The sequence below is a fragment of the Sinocyclocheilus anshuiensis genome, unplaced genomic scaffold, assembly GCF_001515605.1.
Source record: "Sinocyclocheilus anshuiensis isolate Anshui unplaced genomic scaffold, SAMN03320099.WGS_v1.1 scaffold870, whole genome shotgun sequence".
Classification (NCBI taxonomy): Eukaryota; Metazoa; Chordata; class Actinopteri; order Cypriniformes; family Cyprinidae; genus Sinocyclocheilus; species Sinocyclocheilus anshuiensis.
The window spans coordinates 1,816,369-1,838,921 of record NW_015540842.1 but is presented as its reverse complement, the minus strand read 5'-3'; the positions used below and the strand labels follow the sequence as shown (position 1 = coordinate 1,838,921).

General features: G+C 38.2%; 1 protein-coding gene across 1 annotated transcript in view; it reads right to left on the bottom strand.

The window, feature by feature from the left end:
• plod2 (procollagen-lysine, 2-oxoglutarate 5-dioxygenase 2) overlaps nt 1-21,752 on the bottom strand; it is a 49,807-nt gene extending 28,055 nt beyond the window's left edge. Inside the window, exons 1-4 of the mRNA XM_016484885.1 lie at nt 21,376-21,752; nt 3,551-3,642; nt 2,136-2,272; nt 86-249 (exon numbers count right to left, since the gene is read on the bottom strand). Of these exons, the coding sequence (XP_016340371.1) occupies nt 86-249; nt 2,136-2,272; nt 3,551-3,642; nt 21,376-21,472 (490 nt within the window). The 5' untranslated portion in view covers nt 21,473-21,752. The remainder of the gene's footprint in view (nt 1-85; nt 250-2,135; nt 2,273-3,550; nt 3,643-21,375) is intronic.
• Nucleotides 21,753-22,553: the final 801 nt, after the last annotated feature.

Sequence of the window (22,553 nt, the reverse complement as noted above, 5' to 3'; positions counted from 1 at the left end):
CTTTGGGCCTGCAAAGCCTTGATGTGTAACTATGAAGTAACTTTCATATCAAAACAGAACATTTTATACAGTTATTTTTACGCACCTCCAGAGTTAAGAAAGCGCTTCCCACTGCGGACAGAAGGATACTTCTCTGCCAGTCGAGGGTCTGGCCAGATGATTCCCTCAGCAGCAAACACCAGCTTATGATTGGTCTGCTGGAACTTTCTGAAAATCTCCTCAGGTCCACCAGCAAAGATGAGGTCATAACTGAAGAGGGAAAAGGAGAAGTAAATAGTCTGATCAACCGATCAGCCATTTTTTTACATTCAAGACATACAAACAATGTTTGCTAATACACGTCCAGTTTATTTAATCAGCTATGTCTATTTTAACTGAACTCCTGGAAGTGAGGGCAGGGCATTTCGAAGGCATTTAGGTCTTCGATTTCAGACACTATCAATATGCCTGGTAACATTAGTAACTATAAATGTCATCAGAGGAAGTAAACTGTGAGGGAGGCACCATGGTTTCCTCTCGTCTGGGGAGCACCTGTGCACACAAGTCATTTCCCTTTTTCTAGCATGACTTAAAATCCATCTCTGGAATATGTGACACAGCTTCAATGTGGCAAAATGGTCTGAACTACACATCTAAAGGAAATATTACTGTAAAAGATATTTCAGAGGAACCCTGAACTCTGATTTGCTAGCTCCTTACCTACATGTTTAGGTTATACATAAGGATAACTATGTCTGACGTATATCCCTGAATGTTGTTATTCTGAACTTTCTGAACTCTAAGCTGTTTAGGACCTAGACATATGTGTAATTCCAGATATGGGTGTGTATAAATAGCTGCTTCATAGTTTAGAGAGTTCTGCAATGAGGTTTTGATTCGATTTAAGGTGTTTTATATAAAGGACCCCTTGTAAAACAGCACTGTATGTGCCAGGTACGCATGAAGTTAACTTCAAACACTAATCTTTTTCTACTTTGTGATCATAATAATCATTCATTTCTGTAGAACACACCCAGACCTGCACGGCAAAGAACCCCTCTCGCAAACACTTTCATTATAAATTGACATGCCATACTTTCCCTTGAATGATGAAGTTAAATAACAGGCCATTTATTATGGTTGATTAGCATAAATTGAGTGAAAAGCCACCATTTCGGCAAGAGCACTGGTTATAATGGTAGGTCTACAAAATTGTTGAACAAATGCCCAACCGGTTTGCCTTCACACAGAGTCTTGCTGTTTCCCATTGAGCTGGCAGTAATACTGTAAGATTTCTCCCACTGAGGCTGTTAAAAAATTGCCATGCATTTAAACCTATGACACATTTGTTGTAGTTGATTTGCATTGCACAAAGCTATGCATTTAGCCAGCCATTTTAACTATATCTAGACTATATATTTTCCCGGGCATACTTTACTTTCAATTACAGGTAATTACCAAAAAGTATTTTGTAGCAAATTAGAGTATATTCACAGCTAGTCCCCACATAGAGAAATTCATATTGGATCTTTTTCTCTCTTGTATGTGGACCACTATTTTTACTGTTCAGTCTATCTGATGCCATTTAAGGGGCTTTTCACACATGAAATTGGGTCCCATTTTATATTAGATGGCTTTAACTACTATGTACTTACATAAAATATGTACAATGTACTTATTGTGTTCATATTGTATTGCAAAATGCTTTTGCTGCTATTGAGGTGGGACACCGGTAAGGTTAGGGACAAGTGGTTTGGGTAGGTTTAAGGGTGGGTTACGGTGTAAGGGATGGGTCAACAGTGTAACTATAAATGTAATTACAGAAATTAATTACAGATGTTATTCCATGTAGGTATTTTTAAAAATATAAGTACAATGTAAAAAACATGTATGTACACAATAAGTGCATTGTATCACATAGTAAAGGCCACCTAATATAAAGTGGGACCTGAAATCTTGGCTGAGCATCCTGAAAAATATGTGATTCATGATGTAATTTTAATAAATTACATATGGTTGGACTCTGACAGCCTAACCATCTGAAAAGTTTCTCAAACCTCTATAAACCCATCAAACTATTAAAAGAAACCAGCTTTATGGCCAGTTAATATAATCCAACATTTTTTTCCCCAAAAGGCCCTTGCCAAGCACATTACCTGTCCACAAATAAGATCACCAAGTCCTCTTGGTCAGCCAGAGACTCCATGGCTTCCTTTAGTAGTCGAACCTTCTGGCCTCCACCGATGGAGCGTCCCACATCACCTCCCTTCCACTCCTCTCCCATCCCCAGCACCTGTGTTCAGTATACATCAGTTCAAACAGCATCTCAATCAACATACTACCATCAGCTTGAAAAAATGAAGCATCTACGAGGTGAGAAGCAGTGGGAGGAAAGAGTGTGTGACCAGGGGTAATACATTACAAGTAACGCGAGTTACATAAAAAAATATGTAAATATAATAAATAAGGATTCAATTCTCTTCCAGTGACCCCGCATCAGTGTGGAAATGCTATCCCCCAGCATACTATCCCCCAGCACTGTGGAGAATCAACAACTGGCAGACGATCGGAATGAGTTCTACTGCAGGTTTGAAAAAACACCCCACACCCGCCCTGAACACCTCTCCACACAACCATTCACACCTCCAGCAACCTTCCTCGTATGTGTAAACATACCTGGCAATAAAGCTCATTCTGATTCTGATTCTGATTCTGATAATCAGATTACTTTTTCAAGTAACTAGTAAAATAACACATTACTTTTTTTTAATTTACAAGAAAATATCTGAGTTAATTTTTCAAAAAAGTAACGCCAGTTACTTTGTTTTCCCATTTATTGACTGACAAGTCTCCTGTCCCCATATTGGGAGAAATCGGAAGTGCAGAGGAGTTGTGTGCGCTGTGTGAACACGATGTTACTGTAGTTCTAGACTAAATGTGAATGTGCATTAATTCATCCCACTCACAAAAAAACAGATTTAGTATTCATCAAAATTAATTAAAAGAGTGAAATGCAAACTCAGAATATGACGCAAACCTGCAATAATGAAATATGTAAAATAACAATAAATAAAGAAACCCTCTCGCAAACACATTCATTATAAATTGACATGCCATAATTTCCCTTGAATAATAAATAAATGTATCTAATCCCATTTTATTAACCAATGTCTTTGCTGCTGACCTTTGATGATCCAGTTCAACCATACTAATAGGCAAAAATGACTTTAGATAAACTAACAGTTGTGCTTCATTGTTTTTTTATTGCTGAAGAGTGTTTCTTCTAGTGCGTTCTACTGTACAGAGGTGAATTTACTTTTCCTTCAGCCTGAGGTTTATTCATTACACTTTTTGGTGTGAAGGGGCTTTTACATTTGCTATAAATAGAACTTCTTATATTAAAAACAATCAAGCCCTGCTCATATTTAAAAAGTAACGCAAAAGTAATGTAACGCATTACTTTCCATAAAAAGTAACTAAGTAACATAATTAGTTACTTTTTTAGTGAGTAACGCAATATTGTAATGCATTACTTTTAAAAGTAACTTTCCCCAACACTGTGTGACCTTACCTTCACATTGAATTTGAAGTAGTTTGCTGACTGCATGAAGCGGTGGAAGCCATCAGTCTCCTGTGTTGCAACAGTAAGCACAAGCAGTTTTTCTGGTGACAAGAAAATTGAGAAATAAAATGTGTATGTTAGAAAAAAAGATGGAACATCTAGCAAAGTAAAATAGCATGACCTTTTTCTAAGTGTGGAGGGTGGAAGTGTAGAAACACTACTATTCCTAGACTGTATTCTTCAAAAACCTTAAGATATCTAGGATTTTTTAAGTTAAAAGTTGTCCAAAACCCTGCCATTCCCTAAAGAGCCTCTTTACCAAAATATATATGTTCCTTTTGACCTACAGTATGAAGTAGAGGGTATCTTGTTACTCCAAACCAAACCTCAAACCTATGTCAACACTCACAAAACTGATTCCCAAAGTTCATCCCTTCCTCTTGTGAGAATAAATGCACAGTAAAGTTAAAATCACCATGATTTGAAATGGTTTTGGCAGGACATGTTCTATAATGAATAAAGGACATAAGTATCGCTTTTCTTTGGATAAAAGCGTCTGCTAAATGACTAAAAGTAAAAAGTAAATAATGCGTAGTAATGTTACATATGATGGCGGTAACAGTGGTGCTGAGGGTTAGTGATCAGAAGAGGGTCTTAGTTTCGCAAGCGCCCGCTACATTTCCACTGGACGTGCCAGTGAGCAGGTACAGACCCTCTAGTAGAGCAGTGTGTGAAAATACATTCCAGACTGGGGTGTGAAGGGCTGGGTAACTTCAATCGTTTGTCATCTCTAGGGTTCGGAAAACAGCCCCAGAGAAATCTTAAGCAAACTTGATGTAAAAAAAAAAATATAGATAATAATGTAGAATAAATCCTCAATTGTTTTCGCATGTGATGGTGTGGCCTTCAGAAAAATGCGTTGATCTACATTTAGAAGGCATTTACAGAGGCATCAGAGTGATTAGTCACACGATATTTACGGTTCAGGTGACTCAGGTGATCACACTAAACTGGGTTAGAAGAAATTATTTTACCACTCAAAAAGTAAACACTGAAACTTTAAATGTTTTCTCTACAGTAGGAACAACGTGGGAAGGTTTCTAAATATCTCTGGTGGGAATTGGGTTGAATGGGAAGGTCAGAGTCTTTGCCTCATCCATTTTGGAATGGAACACATTATTACACATTCAGCAATAAAATGGGGAGTTATGCCAGGGGCAACAGGATTTCTCACCTCATGAAATGGCTCAACTGAACCATTTCAGAATAAAGTGCTAGTATGTGCTGAGCCAAGCATGGAAATATCATGTTAACAAACAATAAAAAAAAGCCTAACTGCAATTTGATTTCTTGGACAGAAAATCCTTACCCTTCTGTCCAACCGTCAGTCTGTGTGAGCAAGAGATAGTGAGGAGGTGAGCAAAAATCAAGCCCTGCCCTCTATTTCTTCTCAGTCAGTATTCTGTTTCACTTGGAAATACATCAGAATACTGAAGTAAACTCGACCGCAACTTCATGTTTACACTAACTTAAAAAATCCAAAGATTTTCACGCTTAAAGAAAATAGCTTACTGAAAATACTGTATTTTGGAGTCCATGTGAAAATTTCAGGGTTAGAGATTTAAACCATCCCATTTATTGAAGTTGGAACATCAACACTTGAATGACTGTGCAACATTCTGTCCCAAGGTTTTTTCTTCACCTTACCAAACAATTTTAGGGATTTTTTCCATAGTCCCTGTTGCCTTTGGCTTGAATTCTGTGTCTCTAAGGTCTTATCAGCATTAAATAGACATACATTTGCACTATGATCAATCATATGGCATTATAACTCAAATGATCGGCTTAAAAAAAACTCAAAAACTACTTAAAAGATATGGCAGCCTCCATGCCATATACTTTTTTAAAGATCTGTTTGTGGCATTTTATGCTTTTATTTTGATAGGACAGTAGCTAGACAGTAAGCGAAGTGGGAGAGAGATAGGGGGGCAGGATCGAGAAAGGTCCACGAGCCGGGACTCGAACTCGGGACGCCCAAAGCACAACGTTGCTATACATCGCTACCAGGGCCGGCTCCATGGGGGGGTGAAAATAGATTTTAATTATGATTGAAATATAATGGAAATATAAATATAATGAAAAATAATTTATTTAAAAAATGTAGCTGCCAAATGCATAGGCTTTCTAGCGTTAATATGTTGCTACTATAGCAACAATTTAGGACAGTCCGTTTCACAAAGTCACATTTTAATTGTTAAATCTCTGACACAAATTCCCGCGCAAGCGGTGCAACTAAGAAAGCAGCACTACTGAGCTATGATTAAATAATTTTTTTCATGTTTAATAGAGGGCTAGATGATCGTAGTTAGTTAATTTTTTCACTGTATTGTTATTGTTTGTTGCTGTTCAAGTTGTTCTAACTGAAAATGATGCATCTGTTCAGTGGGTCGCAATGAATGTATTATGTCAGGGAATTGGTCGCAATGAGCTTGTGTTTCATTGTAAAGCAGACACAATTAAGTATTTCTGGTGGTTGTGGTGGTATCACTTGTCTGTATTTGTGGTAAAACTGCTGCCTAAGACATATTTATTTCCTGGATGTCAGATTTTCGAATTTGGTGGCTCTGTGATTTTGTTTTATTCAATACTCTGCCATCTGTATTTGCTAAGTTGCTTTTAGTAGGGTCATTCACTCAGAACACATTTTTTCATTCCACTGCTGTACTTTTCCATTGTATTTCAATGTAAATGTGCTACCCGACGTCTTGAATGCTGCGCTCTCGTCTCAGGTCTTTATAGGAGCTTCTCGCGCATAACTCATCATAATATCATCATAATACATAATACATCATTCTAAAACACAGTGCTCAAGTTCAAATAAATTCAGCTCCTAAAACACGTCTCTAGACCTTGCACTTTAAAAAAAAAAAACTTCCACAAGTGGGCAGGTTTGTTTACGGTCCGACAAATACGTGAATGGGCCACATATGTTTTTGTTTTTTTTACTTTTACTTTGTGCTATATCATCGCCCCCTTTCCTCACCTCAGCCACCCCCTCATCAGTGCTGCGCTGACGCCGGCTCTGATCAGCATGTTGCCCACAAGGCTATCAGCACTGACCAGGGGTCCAGCACCTTCTGACTGATGAATTACCTCCACAGTCAGCACTCAAAATTTAGAAAAAAAATCTTCCATGGAAGCATATATACAGTATGAGACAAGGTATAAGAAAAGGGCCAGAATATGAATCATAATTCTGATGAACACATTACAATGGGTGAGGACTTCTTAAGAAAAGCCTGAAAACCTTGGAGACTTTATTGTGTTTCATTGTGATCCATCTGATTCCTGTCTACGTTCCAGACAGAAAGGCCTGGTTCCTCTCATGTAAGCTATATGCTGTTCTATAACATGCTGTAAATGTTTAATCTGCACATCTGGATGGTAATGTTATATCCAACGGAAGGCCGCTAGAGAGTCATGCCGGTCACGCCATGTGCACACGGCATCCTATAAACGCCCAGGTTTCATTAAGCCTTGTTGTCTGAGAAAGCCCCTTTCTGTGAGCAGGTTGGGTTTAAAATAACAGCTGAGGAAATCCATACAATGAAGTTGCTGGACCGCTACTCTGAAATGTGATATCTGCAAGGCTTCCTCTAGTTCTTGTTCAGTGGTTACGTCACGGTTCATGTTAAAGAAAATCTGAAGGGTCTTTAATCATTGTAAAATCCCATGAGCAAGAAAAAATCTCTTTATCTCAGTTGTTTCTCTAACAGCGAGATTAAATGTGACCCTGGACCAGTCATAAGGGTCAATTTTTCGAAATTGAGATTTATACATCTTCTGAAAGCTGAATGTATAAGCTTTCCATTGCTGTATGGTTTGTTAGGATAGGACAATATTAGGCCGAGATACAATTATTTGAACATCTGGAATATGAGGGTGCAAAAAAATCTAAATATTGAGAAAATCGCCTTTAAAGTTGTCCAAATTAAGTTCTTAGCAATGCATATTACTAATCAAAAATTAAGTTTTAATATATTTACAGTAGGACATATACAAAATATCTTCATGGAACATGATCTTTACTTAATATCCTAATGATTTTTGGCATAAAAGAAAAATCAATAATTTTGACCCACACAATGTATTTTTGGCTATTGCTACAAATATACCCCAGCGACTTAAGACTGGTTTTGTTGTCCAGGGTCACAAATAGTGATCGAATGGTGACTTGCTCAAAACCCCAGTAAACTCAAAATGCATCTCCCCTAGGAGTTTCAGAAAAGATGTTCTCAGATTTGTCAAATTCCAAGTCTTCTATCAAAAGATCTTAACATTTCTTATCAAATTCTTGCGAGACCAAATAATCTTGGCTATGATAATCACATTATTTTTTTTAGCTCCATATTCTTACTGTATCCCAAAAAGTGTCTAATTTGTGTGTTTTATTTCTCTTATGGGGTTTTAGGAGAATTATCTTAGACAATATTGATACTTGAAAGAAACATAACTAAGATCTTCATTTATTTTTTAAAGCTTTGAGAGAGCAACCTTTTCCATTTTCCTCTGGGATCTGTAGGCTAAATCACAGATAAATCAATGGTTGCATGTTTAAACAAGATGTTTCTTGGTCAGAATCAACATCCAAATGTCATTATTTCCAGAACACGCCAATGTTTTTTTCGTTCACATATACACCATTCTTTGCCAATCTAGAATGTATTACACCTTCGGGACTGGTGTTTCTGCAGCCGGACTGCATCTTTCAATATTTTCTCCTTGTACTTATAATAAAGTTTCACACTAATCCATTTCAGTGTATAATCAATCACAACACAATATCCATCTGACTCTATTCCATTGTGGCTATACAAATATAAAAAGCCACACTAAAAAGAAGCTGATTTATTTTGTTCTTTTGCAGAATTTGGAGGCTATATCCCAGCATGTCTTGAAACACTTGCGTAATGGATGAGTGTGGGCAATCGGGGGGTGGATGCTACATTCTCTCTCTGTAGTCTTCCCCTAAGGCCAACAAATAAACACCAATTGCTTTGACCCACAATTGACCTAACCTTCGCTTGAGCCCTTAAGATAACAGCAAAAAACTGTAAACCTTACTCTAGCCACTATCTTCCTTTGGCTAGAGTATGAGAGATTGAGGGCTGGATCCAGGCTACCAAACTAAGAGAGAATCAGTTGCTATGGCTACAAATATACACACAAGTATGTGATGATGCACAACTCCTGCTGTGATGGTCGAACGGCACCGTCCGCAATGATGTGAAGATCAGCAGCTGACTTAGACATTCCACTCAGCCCAAATACAGGATTTGCCAAGAAGATTTGTCTTATGTCTTGTGGCATTTCTCCTGCTGTTGCAGAGAAGCTGTTGCATTGATATGTGGTTGCAAAGTTGTTCTGGTTGGTTTTTTGGGGGTTGATAGGTGATTGCTAGGGTCTTCTAGTTGCTAATAGGGTGTTGATGCTTGGTTCTGGTACATAGGGCATTTCTCAGTGGTTCTGGATGGTTACTTACTAGTCAGGTAAAAATAGAAAGTTTGATCACTTAGAAAAGCATCATTAATGGGGAGTTTCAAATATAATACTTGAAGTATTATATTTGTATTACACACTCCAATCATGATGAAGTGCTTTGAGAGTTTAGTCATGCACAACATCAAAACCAGCCTCCCCAACACACTCGATCCGCTCCAGTTTGCATACCGTCCAAACCGCTCTACAGACGATGCAATTTCCTCCACCCTCCACCTGGCTCTTACCCACCTAGAAAATAAAGACTCCTATGTTAGAATGCTGTTCATCGACTTCAGCTCAGCATTCAACACAATAATCCCACAACAGCTCATCAATAAACTAAACCTGCTGGGCCTTAGCAATTCCCTCTGTAATTTGCAGCAGAATGACAATAAAGCTCAACTTGAACTTGAACTTGAAGTATGGTCACATTTACTGTTATTTGGCAAATTTTCACAGTCGAAATTTAGTCATTTGAATGGAAATCTGTGTGGTGGCAATTTTTCTTGAGAGTGGAAGATGTCCCCATGCATATTTTGCATTGGTCATGCCACTGTACGCAGTTGAAAGCTGCTTGGTTTGAAAGTGACCTCTGTGTGAACTGTGCTTCATACATTACTAAACTATTGGCAATAGACAATTGATCTTTTTTGCCCATGTTTGTAATGTGACCACACTTCTATTGTCAGGGGTTTCACATCCCCAAATATGATTTCTAACTTATGAGATAATAAGATGTGCTGTTTCTCATATGTTTTTCTCAAAAGCTACTTTTTGAAATGGTAAATAATGATTAATATCTCTTGATGAGTCTTTAATCTCTGCCATATAGTAAAAGTCAGCTTCACAGGAACTGAGAGGAAGACACGATTAGTGGTTCTAAAGTATCTTCTCAAAGACAGAAACCAAGCCACTGCACAGCATGTAATAACGTTAAGCAGCTGTGAAAAAAAAAACACTCTATCAAGCTTCATTTTCTTTGATTCATGTAGACTACATGTAAAACAGAAATAATTACATAACCAGAGGAATCATATTATGGGAGTGTGCACCCTGTAGGGCAATAATGTGTGTTAATGGAGTCTACAGATAGTGCTTAAAGTAGTGCAAGCAGACATTCAGTGTAGACAGAGAGGTCAGTGTCCAACACTCTGAAGAATTAAAATGTTCGCCCCTTGATGTAGGAACACTGTTTTTAGAGCTGAAGCAAAAAATTGTGGAAAAAGCAGTTTGGACTTTTAAAAGATGGCTATTTTGAATGTACCACATAGTCTGGGCCGACCTGAGGAGACAGTGTTTGACAGATCGGTGTGAACTGCTGAGGTCCAGAGGAATGCTGCTTCAGACAGGCAAGCTGTTTCTTTTCTCAGAGTGGTGCTTTAAAAGTGTTCCTTGCAAACAGTCAGGGCCATCTATGTAAACTCTCACACTGCACTGGAAGGCCACCGTAATACACTCAGAACTTCTACCACTCAGAACACTCACGTTCCAGTAGGAGAGTCAGAGTCAAAGAAAAAGTGAAAGACTGCCCCTTAAAGAAACTATTTTCTCAACTATATGACTGGGAAACTAGATAAAACATTTTGTTTTCTCTGTGGCCCTCTCAGCTTATCTTCCAAGTAATGCTTGGGGCTCTGGAGACGGAGTGTGTTTAAGAAAGCTCTCAGCCTACAATAACATGGCCTTTCACACTTTTTTGGTTGGCTCTGGAGGGTCAACATACATCAGGTGGGTAAATCATACTGGGGAATGAACTAAGAATGAATTGTACTTGCTAATAGCATCCTATAAAAAAGGTACTGTCTGCATGGTGTAATTTCCCATCTGGTAAGCTTGGTTTTGATTGCTTGATTGTGGAGAATAATGCAGGCTACTTATTTATTTGGGACTGTGCAGCATTACTCCACAATTAAAATTCAGGCAATTAAAGTGGCTCTTTAAAATGCAGAAAGTTCTTGACTACCCAGTGCTTCTACACGTTTATGATGTTTTTTTTCCATTGTTTCATCGTTATTTAATGAATTGCTGGTACTGTAAACAATATAAAATGTCACAAAATGTTGCTTTTGCAGGTGGTAATAGCCTAGGTGGCAAAATACAGCTGATTTTTTTTGTGTGTGTATAAACCTGCAATTTATTATAGGCCTAAGATAGCAGATTTTTTTTTTTTCATAGTCCTTGTGCCTGTTAAGGCTTTATTCTAAGATGAGTACAGTCATGCAAATTATTACGGAAAACTACTATTATATATACCTAAATAAAAGTTAATTAAACAAATAATATTTTGATTTTGTGCTTCAAGTTACTTCATTGCATGCTAAATGTCACATCCAAAAAGGTCTCAGGACTGCAATTTTTGCATTTATTGCAGAAGAACAGGCCTTTAAATTGCCTGTTTTTTCATCTAATTTAAAAGTTAATCTTTTATAAATTATTACCATTATTTACTGCACTACAAAGTCAAAATTAGTACACAAGATGGTGCAATAATGGTGGGTTCAACCGTTGAGGATTTGTAATTCCAAAACAAAAGACCCCTCCCCACAAGCAAGACAATGTAGGACTGGAGCATTACTGAGATCACAATCTTGCATTTGTGTGTCCTTGAGAAATGCTTAACCCCCTCACCAGATTTCTGCAGGGGAATTGTTTTTACAATTGTTGCACTATAAATGGGCTTTTATAAAAGTAAATGACTACTGGAAAAAAAAATCAGCTGTAACATCAACTAAATCTATTTCAAACCAAGCCAATTTTAACAAGTACACTGAGTAACAGCAGCTAATAAGACATACTAACAGAGGTGATCTCACTTCAGGCAGTTCTGGGAAAAATGAAAACACTACTGAGTCACATAACTGACCTCATTAGGCGGTCTGATCCCTCAAGAGCCAGACTCTACCACAGTGCCCATTCATTCATACCGTAAGTATGTGTTTCTGCAGCCGACCAGCACTTCCGAATTGGTGTAGTGAGTACCCTGTTCTGCCCGCTTAACATGAGCGTGTTAACACAATCCCAACCAAAATCACCAGAATCAACTGCCAGAACATATATACACACAAATATCTAGAGCTCAGACTTACGCCTCATTACACTGAGAAAACAAAGGCCAATGTCAGATCGGAAGAATTTTAATGTAACCACAGATAGCTGTGACTCGACAACGGGATACTCGTATGTAAACACAGACATGCAGATATTCCATAACACGTTCTAAATCTTTGTGGCTGTAGCCAGGTGACTGGCAAATGTCTTATCACTTAGGGACCAGAAGCCAAATTTGAAGGCTGGGTGCAGAACAAACTGAGGGGAAAAGGGTGGTGGGATTATTGTAGACAGACATTATTTCAGTTGTATGCAACTAAAATAGAAAAGCTTTCTCTCTTGGGGCTTGGAAATTTCCTTGATTGTTTAAACATGCCCCTGTGTCTATAACCCGAGAATCTAGTAGTACACTGGCAAGGGGGATTGTGGGGGACAGTGCAGCTGTAAATGCCTCTAGAATGGAACATTGCATGACGTCACCAGCATCTGGTTTAACATGGACTTCGCCACAATAGTTCAGTTGAGGACTTAACTTACCAGTAACTCTTATTTATTTTCCCTTGGCTGGAAAAACAATCACAAGTTTGAAGAACAGAGAAAAAGAAGGGGTCATTTGGTTGACATCACCAAAATTGTGCCTGCCGTCGTCTAATGCTCGCAATTACTGTGGTCATTTGCTGTGCTGAGCTGAGTTGAGCATTGACTCGGAGTTGGAATGCTGTATTGGCCAGAGCAATTAAACAAGCCAAACTGAAGAACAGCTTCTGTTTAATTCTGGAAACCCTCGTAACCTCATATTTTGGAGACCGCACACAGTTATAGGGGTTGAATAAGGATATGAAATATGACGGTAAATGAATGAAATGAATGGCTTTATTGTCATTGTACAGGTACAACGAAATTGAATGCAATCCTTTGGGTGCATAGGGATTATTGAATTAATCAATAATCTAATAAATAGTACACAGATGACAGGATCTATTACACAACATTACATACAAAAGACGTCTCACATTCAGTTCAACAATACACAAAATGTTCAGTTAAGTTATTGCAGTATTCAAAACCAGATAGTTTAAGCATGTGAACTGTTTTATCTCACATTCAACAGAGCTGCACGACTCATTCAATGTTGCACATAATGATCAGTTAAGTTATTGCAGTATTTAAAACAGATATGGCTTGGCATGTAAACTATTAATCTTACAATCAACAAAGATGGACACTTCATGTCTTCAACACACATGATGGTTAATTTAATTTTTTTGCAGTATTTAAAAAAGAAATAGCTTTAGCATAAAAACTATTCCTTAATCTGTTTGTTCGGGTTTTTAGAACCCTGTACCGTCTGCCCGAAGGTAGCAATTCAAAAAGAGAATGTCCTGGGTGAGATGGATCCTTGAGAATTTTTTGAGCTTTCAAGAGGCAGCGGGAACTGTGTAACTCTTCCATAGAGGGGAGGGGACAACCGATTACCTTCTGGGCTGTGGTGATGATCCTCTGGAGAGCCTTCCTTTCAGCAGCAGTGCAGCTAGAACACCACACACAAATGCAGTATGTCAGAATGCTTTCCACAGAGCAACAGTAAAAGGACACCAACAGGTTTTGTGTGAGCTGGTGTGAGTGAAGCCAGGTCTCTGTGAAGAGCAGAATGCAGCAGTCCTTAACCACATTGATCGATGCAACCAGTAGTTTCAGTTCATCCATCTTGTTAGCGAGGGATCTCGCATTGCTAAGGAAAATGCTTGGAAGCGGCGGTTTGTGTGGCCGCTTCCGTAGTCTCACTAGTGCGCCGGCTCTGCAGCCTCGCTTTTGCCTCCTCTCCCTGCGCCGCCTTCGTCGCCTCCCCACAGGGATGGTAATCCACGGAGAGCCCGGGCGCCTAGCGATGTCCGCCGGGATATCGTGAGAGTGGAGAAACTCTGCTGTAATTGCTTGTTCGCTATGTGATCCTATTTCCAGAATATTGTGTCGACTGTAGATGTTCTTTGCTCGACATGAAAACGTCAGGACAGATAACAATATAAACACAAACAACTTAATAGAGCACCGCAAGAGACAGCATTGAGCCGCAGCGTCTATGCGCGCCGCCATCTTGTTCGCTATCACTGTTGGTTATTCTTGGACTGTTTACATTTGGCAGGTTTGGTTTGATTAAAACAAACTCTGGTGCGATTATTCTGTTAGTGAGGTTCATTTGAATATGCGTGAACGCTGTCATCCGAACCAAACAAGTGGACCCACCTGGACATGATCGACTGAAATATAAACACAACCCGGACCAAAGGCATCTATACCAACCAAAAACAGTATAATGTCACAAGATGTGAGCCTAAAAAGGACATAGTTCTTCTCTTCATAGGAGCTGTTGCCTGTTACAGTTTGGTACAGACATAGGAACAGCCATCTGCTTCCAGCAGATCCCCATGTGTGCAACGGAGTAATTCCTGGTGCTGGTTTGACTCCTTTACATATTTTCTCAGCCCTTTGTGAGGTATCAGCTGATAAAAATACCACCATATGTACATGCATACAACAAGCATGTTTAACCAAACACACAGCAATTTTGGATTTTTGGTAAGTTCATAAAAGCTGTCTAATCCGGTTGGGACTGTATCCTTATGTCTATTGTTTAATATCTTTAGGTTTGGTCTTAAAAATGATAAGTGAACAAGGACAAAATGTATCAATTTACTTTTTGGTCCCGACCAAAAGAGCAAGAGAGCCAAACTACCGGAGGAAACACTCTTACAGTTCGGCCTCATATATATGATAGTCATTCACGTAAAATACTAAAGTACTGTACACTTAGAGATTTATGGAGCATGTCAGTTTAGTGCCACTTAAAATTGAATTATTTGATTTAATGCACTTTTGTTAACCCAACAGTCTAGTTGCAATGAAAATGTTTAAACTACATTTGAAAAATTCATCACTACCTGTACCTCACAGTGATTCGCTGTTGTCCAGATCCTCATGTGCATGCAGCTGAGCTTTTCTCAACTTTGAGACTCTCTTAATTGCTCTCAACACTTTCCCTGTTCCAATCTGGGAAAGTTATCAATTCCACATTCCCCCACGAGAGCGTGTTACTCGGACCTCATAGGAATGAACTGAAAATCCCTACAAGTGAATACACACCGCTATGGGTCTTCTCAAATTTTGACAAGTAACTTGTTCCAGCCACATGGTACGGACATGAATGATACCTTAAATTGCATGGCTAATTAAGAAGTTGTACATGTTATTAATTTTCAGATTTGATGGATAAAACAGATGTAAAATCCCACAGACCTACATTAAAGGAACAAACAAGTCTGATCTACTGTCCAGAATATCATAAACCCCACCAAAGAACATTCTGTATTTTCACCTCAAAAAAAAGCTGGCCTGTCTTTATTGCATTAAGACTCCTAAATAATACTTTGGACATTACAATGTTCTCTAAAATGATTCTCTGTCTATGGAAACAGACTTTCTGAATTGTCCCTCAGAGCTCATAGTCAATCAAATAAAAGTCACAGGCACATAAATGGTTATTTCTGACAAATCTGATCAGCAACCTGCAAAACTTGATTAGATAATAAGTAAAACCACAGACTAGAGAACAAAAGATTGTGGCACAAAGTTTTGATGTGACTACACAACTGTACTTTTGTTTGTCTTTTGCCTCGGACAATCATTTAACGGTTTGACAAACACAGCCGACATCCATATAAACTGCTTATATAAACCAGACTTCTTTAATCAAGTGTGCGGTTGACTGACACCATGTTGCACAAGGCCAATTACAGGCTAGTGCTGCCAGGTCCAGCAGTTAACACTATAGACAAGCATATATGTTCTCTTTTACTGGGACTCGGAAGTCGTAAATCTTACACTGCAGTTCAACTCACAGGCCAATGTTTCAGTGTGAAGGGTTCACACATATATGTCTAAACGTAGGTGGACATTGAAAACTCACAGGAGGTGATAGGTCTCCCACAGGCATTTGAGTAGAGACGACCTCAAGAGTCATGAGGCGGATTGTTCACAGTTAAACGCTTTAGTTTCTAGGTTATTCAAGCTGACAAATGGGTTTAAATACTGTGGTGATGTCATGCCGCAAACGCCAGAGGTTTCCTGTGCCGTTCACTCCCTTTCTGTCTACATAAAGGCATGTATTTTTCTTTCTATATCTTCCCTTGTGTTTAGGATAGCATACGTCATTTAGATACCAACTGTTAATGACTCTAGCTTGATTACTGTGCACAAAGGTACACCAAACCTCAAATCAGGGTCAATTAAGAGACCCATTTAGATTTTAATCTGCTCTGCTCCATAAATGTGGAAATTTACAGCCGGATTTCTTGAGACCATGTCAGTATGTGTCAGTGGTTTAACCAACAGTGTATGCTACGTGGTAAGAGTTTAAAGTCAACATAATACATGGTGTTATTTCTTGTGATTCATCTGTGGACGTTATATTGTGACGAGTGGGGTGGGGCCGAGAGCCGTGGGAATGGAGCGAGGTCGGTGGAGTAAGTGATAATGCACAACACCTGCGCCACTCACCGGTCTCGAGTCCCACGGAGGAGCTCTGGAAGGATAAAAGGAGGAGTGACGACAGTGCAAGACAAGAGAGGAAGAAGGAGGCGGGAACCGGTGAACATTCAAACATAATTTTAATAATAAAATAAACACAAAACTTAAAATAGCGCGACAGCCCCTCACGGACGACTGCCGCGCACAAACAAAACCAAAACAACATAAATCCAGGCCTGGCCCTCTCTCGTCTTGCACTGTCATCACTCCTCCTTTTATCCTTCCAGAGCTACTCCGTGGGACTCGAGACCGGTGAGTGGCTTAGGTGTCGTGCATTATCACTTACTCCACCGGCCTCGCTCCGTTCCCACGGCTCTCGGCCCCACCCCACTCATCATATATACCAAATCAAAATTTTAATTTCCGTAAACGTGCTGCACTTCTGAAACAACTTTCCTTTCGTCTGATGTCATCAAGCCCTCTTATTTTTCAGCCACACCCAGGGCCGGATTTACGCATTGGCATTCTAGGCACGTGCCTATGCTCGCTCGTCCAGGGGGGCCCAAACACAATGAGGAGATATATAATATTTTTGTTATACTATGGGCTATCTACAACAGTAAAAGAACCAAAACACTAGAAGACATTGAGAAAATAAATATAACAAACACTAGGGTAAAAAAATGACAAAGTATTTTCATGTCTTCCACCTTTTTTTATGTAGGCTATGGAAATAACGCTTTCTTTCACTCGTTCTCTCTCACAGACGCACACACACGCACTCGCACACAGACGCGACCAGAAACTTGTTGTCAGCGCTGCCCTGCAAATGTATCAATAAAATAGTTTCGCAGCTGAAAAGCTACATGACTTTTCTCAGAAGCGAGGTTCTTGAAGCAGTTTAACTTAAAAGATTCGCTATTAGTAGACGCTGCGGCTGAACACTGCTGAGAGACGCACAGACGCATGTATTCACATGCGCTTAATCTCTCTCTCTCTCTCTCTCTCTTAGTGCGTTAGACTGCATTAATAACTGCATTAGCCTGCATATAAATCGCTCAAGCATCTGTTATTAGCTCTAAAATGACGTTTTGGAATTTGCAATGGAAGGTTTATGTAAAATACGTAAAAAAAACATAGATTTCAGGACGTAAACATGACCTATGTCTTGAAATAAATCATCTTAACAATGTATTTGATGTGTGGTTGTGACTCCAGGTCATTCAAATTATTAGAGAGATAATGCACTCCTTAAGTTTTTATGTGGCCACGACGCTGCACCTTCGTGAATGAATCGTTTGGTGCGATTTGCGAACCGATTTAAAAGGTTCATTGAAAAGAATCAGTTCGTTCTGCGTGTCGGAGCACGTGATATAGTATAAGAAGTAACGATATGTTTTATGAAATGTAGTGAAGTAAAAAGTACGATCTTATGCTTTGGAATGTAGTGAAGTAAAAGTAAAAGTTACTCAAAATAAAACTACTCCAGTAAAGTACAGATACTTGAAAAATGTACTTAAGTACAGTAACGAAGTAAAGCTACTCCGTTACTGTCCACCACTGAAAAGAGGTAAATCTGGCCCTGGCCACACCCCTCTAACTGTCTTTCTCTATGTGACTTCTCACAATCTAATTTCTGATCACAGTCCAGGCTCATTGGAAATACGTGTATTACGATATTACATGCATTACTGCATTTTTTGCGACAGTTTCAAAGTGTAATGTCCAGTTACTTGTGCTAAAACATGTTCAGTGCATGACTGTGACCACATTTGTATTATGTAGGTACGATGCATATTGTTGCGTTTTTATTACGTTTCTTCAGGTACGTATTGTGATGCAGAATTCAAATGTTCAGGAAGTGTCGCTAAATGTTAATGCTCTATCATGATGGAAAATAACATAACTCCCTACACCAAACCCAACCCTAAACCTACCCGACAGTATTAACAAATGCCGGAGCGATATAAAAACACATTTTCTGATGCAACTGTGCTATTTGATCTATTTTAACGTTTATGTTTTAACGCGGGTTGAGGTGTTTTGTCGAACCGTAATTTCACAGGATTCATACCGGAGTGATTCTGTGTTAGAAATCCCATACATTTGAAGGTTTATATGTGATGATAACAATCAAAAGTAACATAATATTTTTCAAGGAATTGTGCGAAAATTAGGCTTTGCTTAAAACTCTGGCCTTGTAAATCATAATTTGTGTGAAAAGGAATAAAATTTGTCAGAGTTTTACTGCCTTTAATGTTTATTTCAACTGGAAACTGCAGCGATTTGTATGTACAAGTATGTTTTTTGTTTTGCAGAAATGTAGAAAGCGTCAGGTATTTCCAATGAGCCTGGGTAGCCTGATTGATATAATCAAGTCCCACTCTTTCTGGTTTCACTCAAAATTGTTTTTGATTATGGAAGTAAAATCGGTCACAAATGGTATTTAATGTTGAGCATCTGTCCATGAACATTGCAAACTTCATGTTTATAAAATATTATTTTAGTACTTAAAAATGAGAAATGTTGGCAACTAGCTGAAATCAATTATTTAAATATAAATTATTTATTTATTATACACGAATTATTTATATAAAAATATTTTTATTTTTTATATTTTATTTCAGTTAATGTTTATTTTATTTAATAACACTGTTAATAACCCTGTCTCACAGAAACATGCCCAGATTACATTTTATCCACAAATTTAAAAGAAGGTAAAAATGATTAATATTTGACAAAGAAAATGAAGTCTGTTTTAGGAATTTTTTTTTTTTTTTTTTTTTTTTGCAATGACAAGGGATAAGGAGCTCACGCGTTTGGAAGGTGTCAAGGCTCATTGATTTGTATTGAAACACCTTAAAATGCTTTAAATGTGAAACAGAAGATTAACTCCTTGAAAACAGTACTTTAGTTGTGTTATACTAAACGCCAGATGTTACAAACGTTACTGCATCACAGATAGCTAATACATATTCTGACAAAATGCACACATTTGCCCTCCATTTGTGTGAAACCACAGTCATACAGTTCTCAAATGTGACACATGGCTGCACTTTGGGGTTTTGCTTTTGGAAAGTTTTACCCAGTGACCTTTCTAGAAAGATACTTCTCAGACGGGAATGCATTAGTAAAGCTTGCAATAAAGTTATGTCACAGTTTGACCTAAACGTAATGCTTAGTGACTAACGGCACTAAGAGAATCTGACTGACATTTGATGGCAATGAAATGACGCATGAAAATTAACACTGCTTGATTATATTGTGAATTATGATCCAGAGCACAGAGGATTGTTTAGAAAATGTTTGTCACTTTTTTAAAGCTATAAATGACACCCTTAAGCATGCATCACTTTGTCCCAGAGCTGGTTGATAGATGGGTTAGTTTTGTCACCTTGTATATACAATGTAAATCCAGTTCTAGAACTGTCAAGAATAAAGATTGCCACAGTCATGATGCATGGAAATGATGAACGCCAAAATGAATTAAATCTGTATAAGTCATATTTATCCCTCTTACTAGGCTTGTTGACACTCAACAGAGCAATTTATATTCCTGTACAGTAACTAAAAAGGCACAAGCAGCTGTTCACAAACCATAGAGGCGTTTTAATTATTTAAACACGTTTTTAGGCTGTAAATGTTTTACCATCACAAACAAATTACTGTACAACCTAATAGAATCCAGAAAGTAATTAAAAACTTGTTTATGCTTCAAAGAAATGCTTAACTGATTAGGGTGTGCATTAACTGTGCGCATTGCAATTTTATTACATTTTAGTTATTGCACTACACGACTATACACACTGTAGATTGAACAGCATACAGTTATATATCACAGGCACACATTCTCAAACAGCAAGACTGTGTGAAAAAAGGTCTACCTGACATCCCTCTCGTCCCAACAAGAAGCAAGGTGCACTGTAGGGGAAACCGGGGCTAGTTGTCACACTTTTTTTCTCCAGTGAATATTTCCCAGGGTGTGTTATTTATGAAAGTCATTTTCTGTATAGACAAGCCTTAAAGTCTGGGATACTAACTAAATAAATAATGGACATTATTGCATGAGCGGGGCATATTGTCACACTCTATGAGGTAACCTACCATTAAAAGCCTATTATGGTTTCCAGTTAAATTTATACAGTAAAACAATTATTAAACACAAAAGAAACACCTTTTTTTTCTCGAACAGATTATAATTAAAGTGAAAACTTGTTCCAACAGATGATTTGTGTTGTGTTGTTACCTAAAATATTTCACAGAAATATGATATTGAATCACAGTTTTCAGAATTCCCACACAAACTAAAATGTCCTAAAATGTCCCCTAGTGACAACTTCACCATGTGACTGTAGCCCTGGTTTCCCAACTAGCAGCAGAAGGAAAGGTAACATTTTACAGTAGTCTATTTTTCAAATATTAAAGATTATTAATGTTCATTCAAATTGAAATAGCATGGATTTTTCTTGTTCTTCTATATTTTTCTTTTCTCCTTTTTCTTCTATATTTTGAGGTTATGACCATTTGAAAGCTGAGTTATTGAACGGTTAGTGATTTAAAAGGTTATTAAAGATAATTAAGTGTTATCGTCACATTAGTTAACCGTTCAGATCACAATTAGGCTATTTTATAAAACGCGAGCGTTCTAGACAAGTTGCGTCGCGTCGCACTCAGTGTGAATGACGCAGCAGAGTGTGCGGTCCCAATGTAACGACTCTTACCTGTTGGAATATCCTTATTTCTCTCAATGCTCTGGGAATAATGAACACAGGACATCAGCGTTAAAATAAACGCGTAAAAGCACCAAAGATGCTCCATCGCCGCTTCGGTGAAGTCCTCGGAGACGATGTGAACGAACAGGTTTGCGAAGTTTTGTGTGGTTCTGCTGGTCAGCGCGCGGTGAGTCCTAGAAACCCCCGGGGTCAGCAATAAAAGCTCTCTTGTAGATTACATAAGTAAAGTAATTTCTATTGAAATTCAGTAGTAATAAGTGTGTTGATTGGTCCCTTAAGAACGAGCTGACTGTGATGGTGCCCTCGATGTTCCCCAGACAGGGTGACAGGAGTGGGTGTGATTGAACAAGTACAGCTGTGTTTGAGCACCCCTCCTCCTGCAGTCCTCAAACACGAGCTCAAATAATGCCCCCTGCACCACCCTCATTCACACCCAGACTCACGCGCTGCCTTCACTGTAAGAGAAAAAAACCTGGACGCTAAAAGTGAAAATTAGCTGCCTTAAATAAAACGTCAATGCCTCTATTAAAAAATGCAGTGGTCATTGCACTTTTTGACCACTTGTTTGACCAAATTTAGAAGAAAACGAACTCAGGAAAATGTATACATCTTGTAAGTCTGTTTGTTTCTAAAACAATCAAGTCAGATATAAAGCAAAGATGGTAAATACATCTTAAAACTCTTGACAAAAAAAAAAAAAAAACCTCTATATGGGAACCTGACACCCTTTTTTCAAATGCCAAAATTTTGAGTTAGGGTTAGTCTGTAGAATTTACAATTAGTGCAATCTACCAGTAGAATGGGAGGTTGGACTCATCATAAAAAAAAAACAAAAAAAAACAAATGTATGTGTGTGTGGTGTGTGGGGGTTTCCATGCATTGTTAGCACCAAATGTCCCCACAAAGACCATAAAACGTGAAATCACCTACATTGTGGGGAGCAGCCAACATGGGAGAAACATTATGAGAAAAAAATGGCTTAATAAACGTTTAATAATGCTTTAATTGAAATGTAAAAGGGTTACATTTATGGTAAAAAATATCATTGGCTCTGTATAAAAAGTGTGGAAGTAAATAGATGATAGAAAAAAATAATAAAATAAAATATATATATATATATATATATATATATATATAGCATAAATTATGTGTTTTCTTACATATAT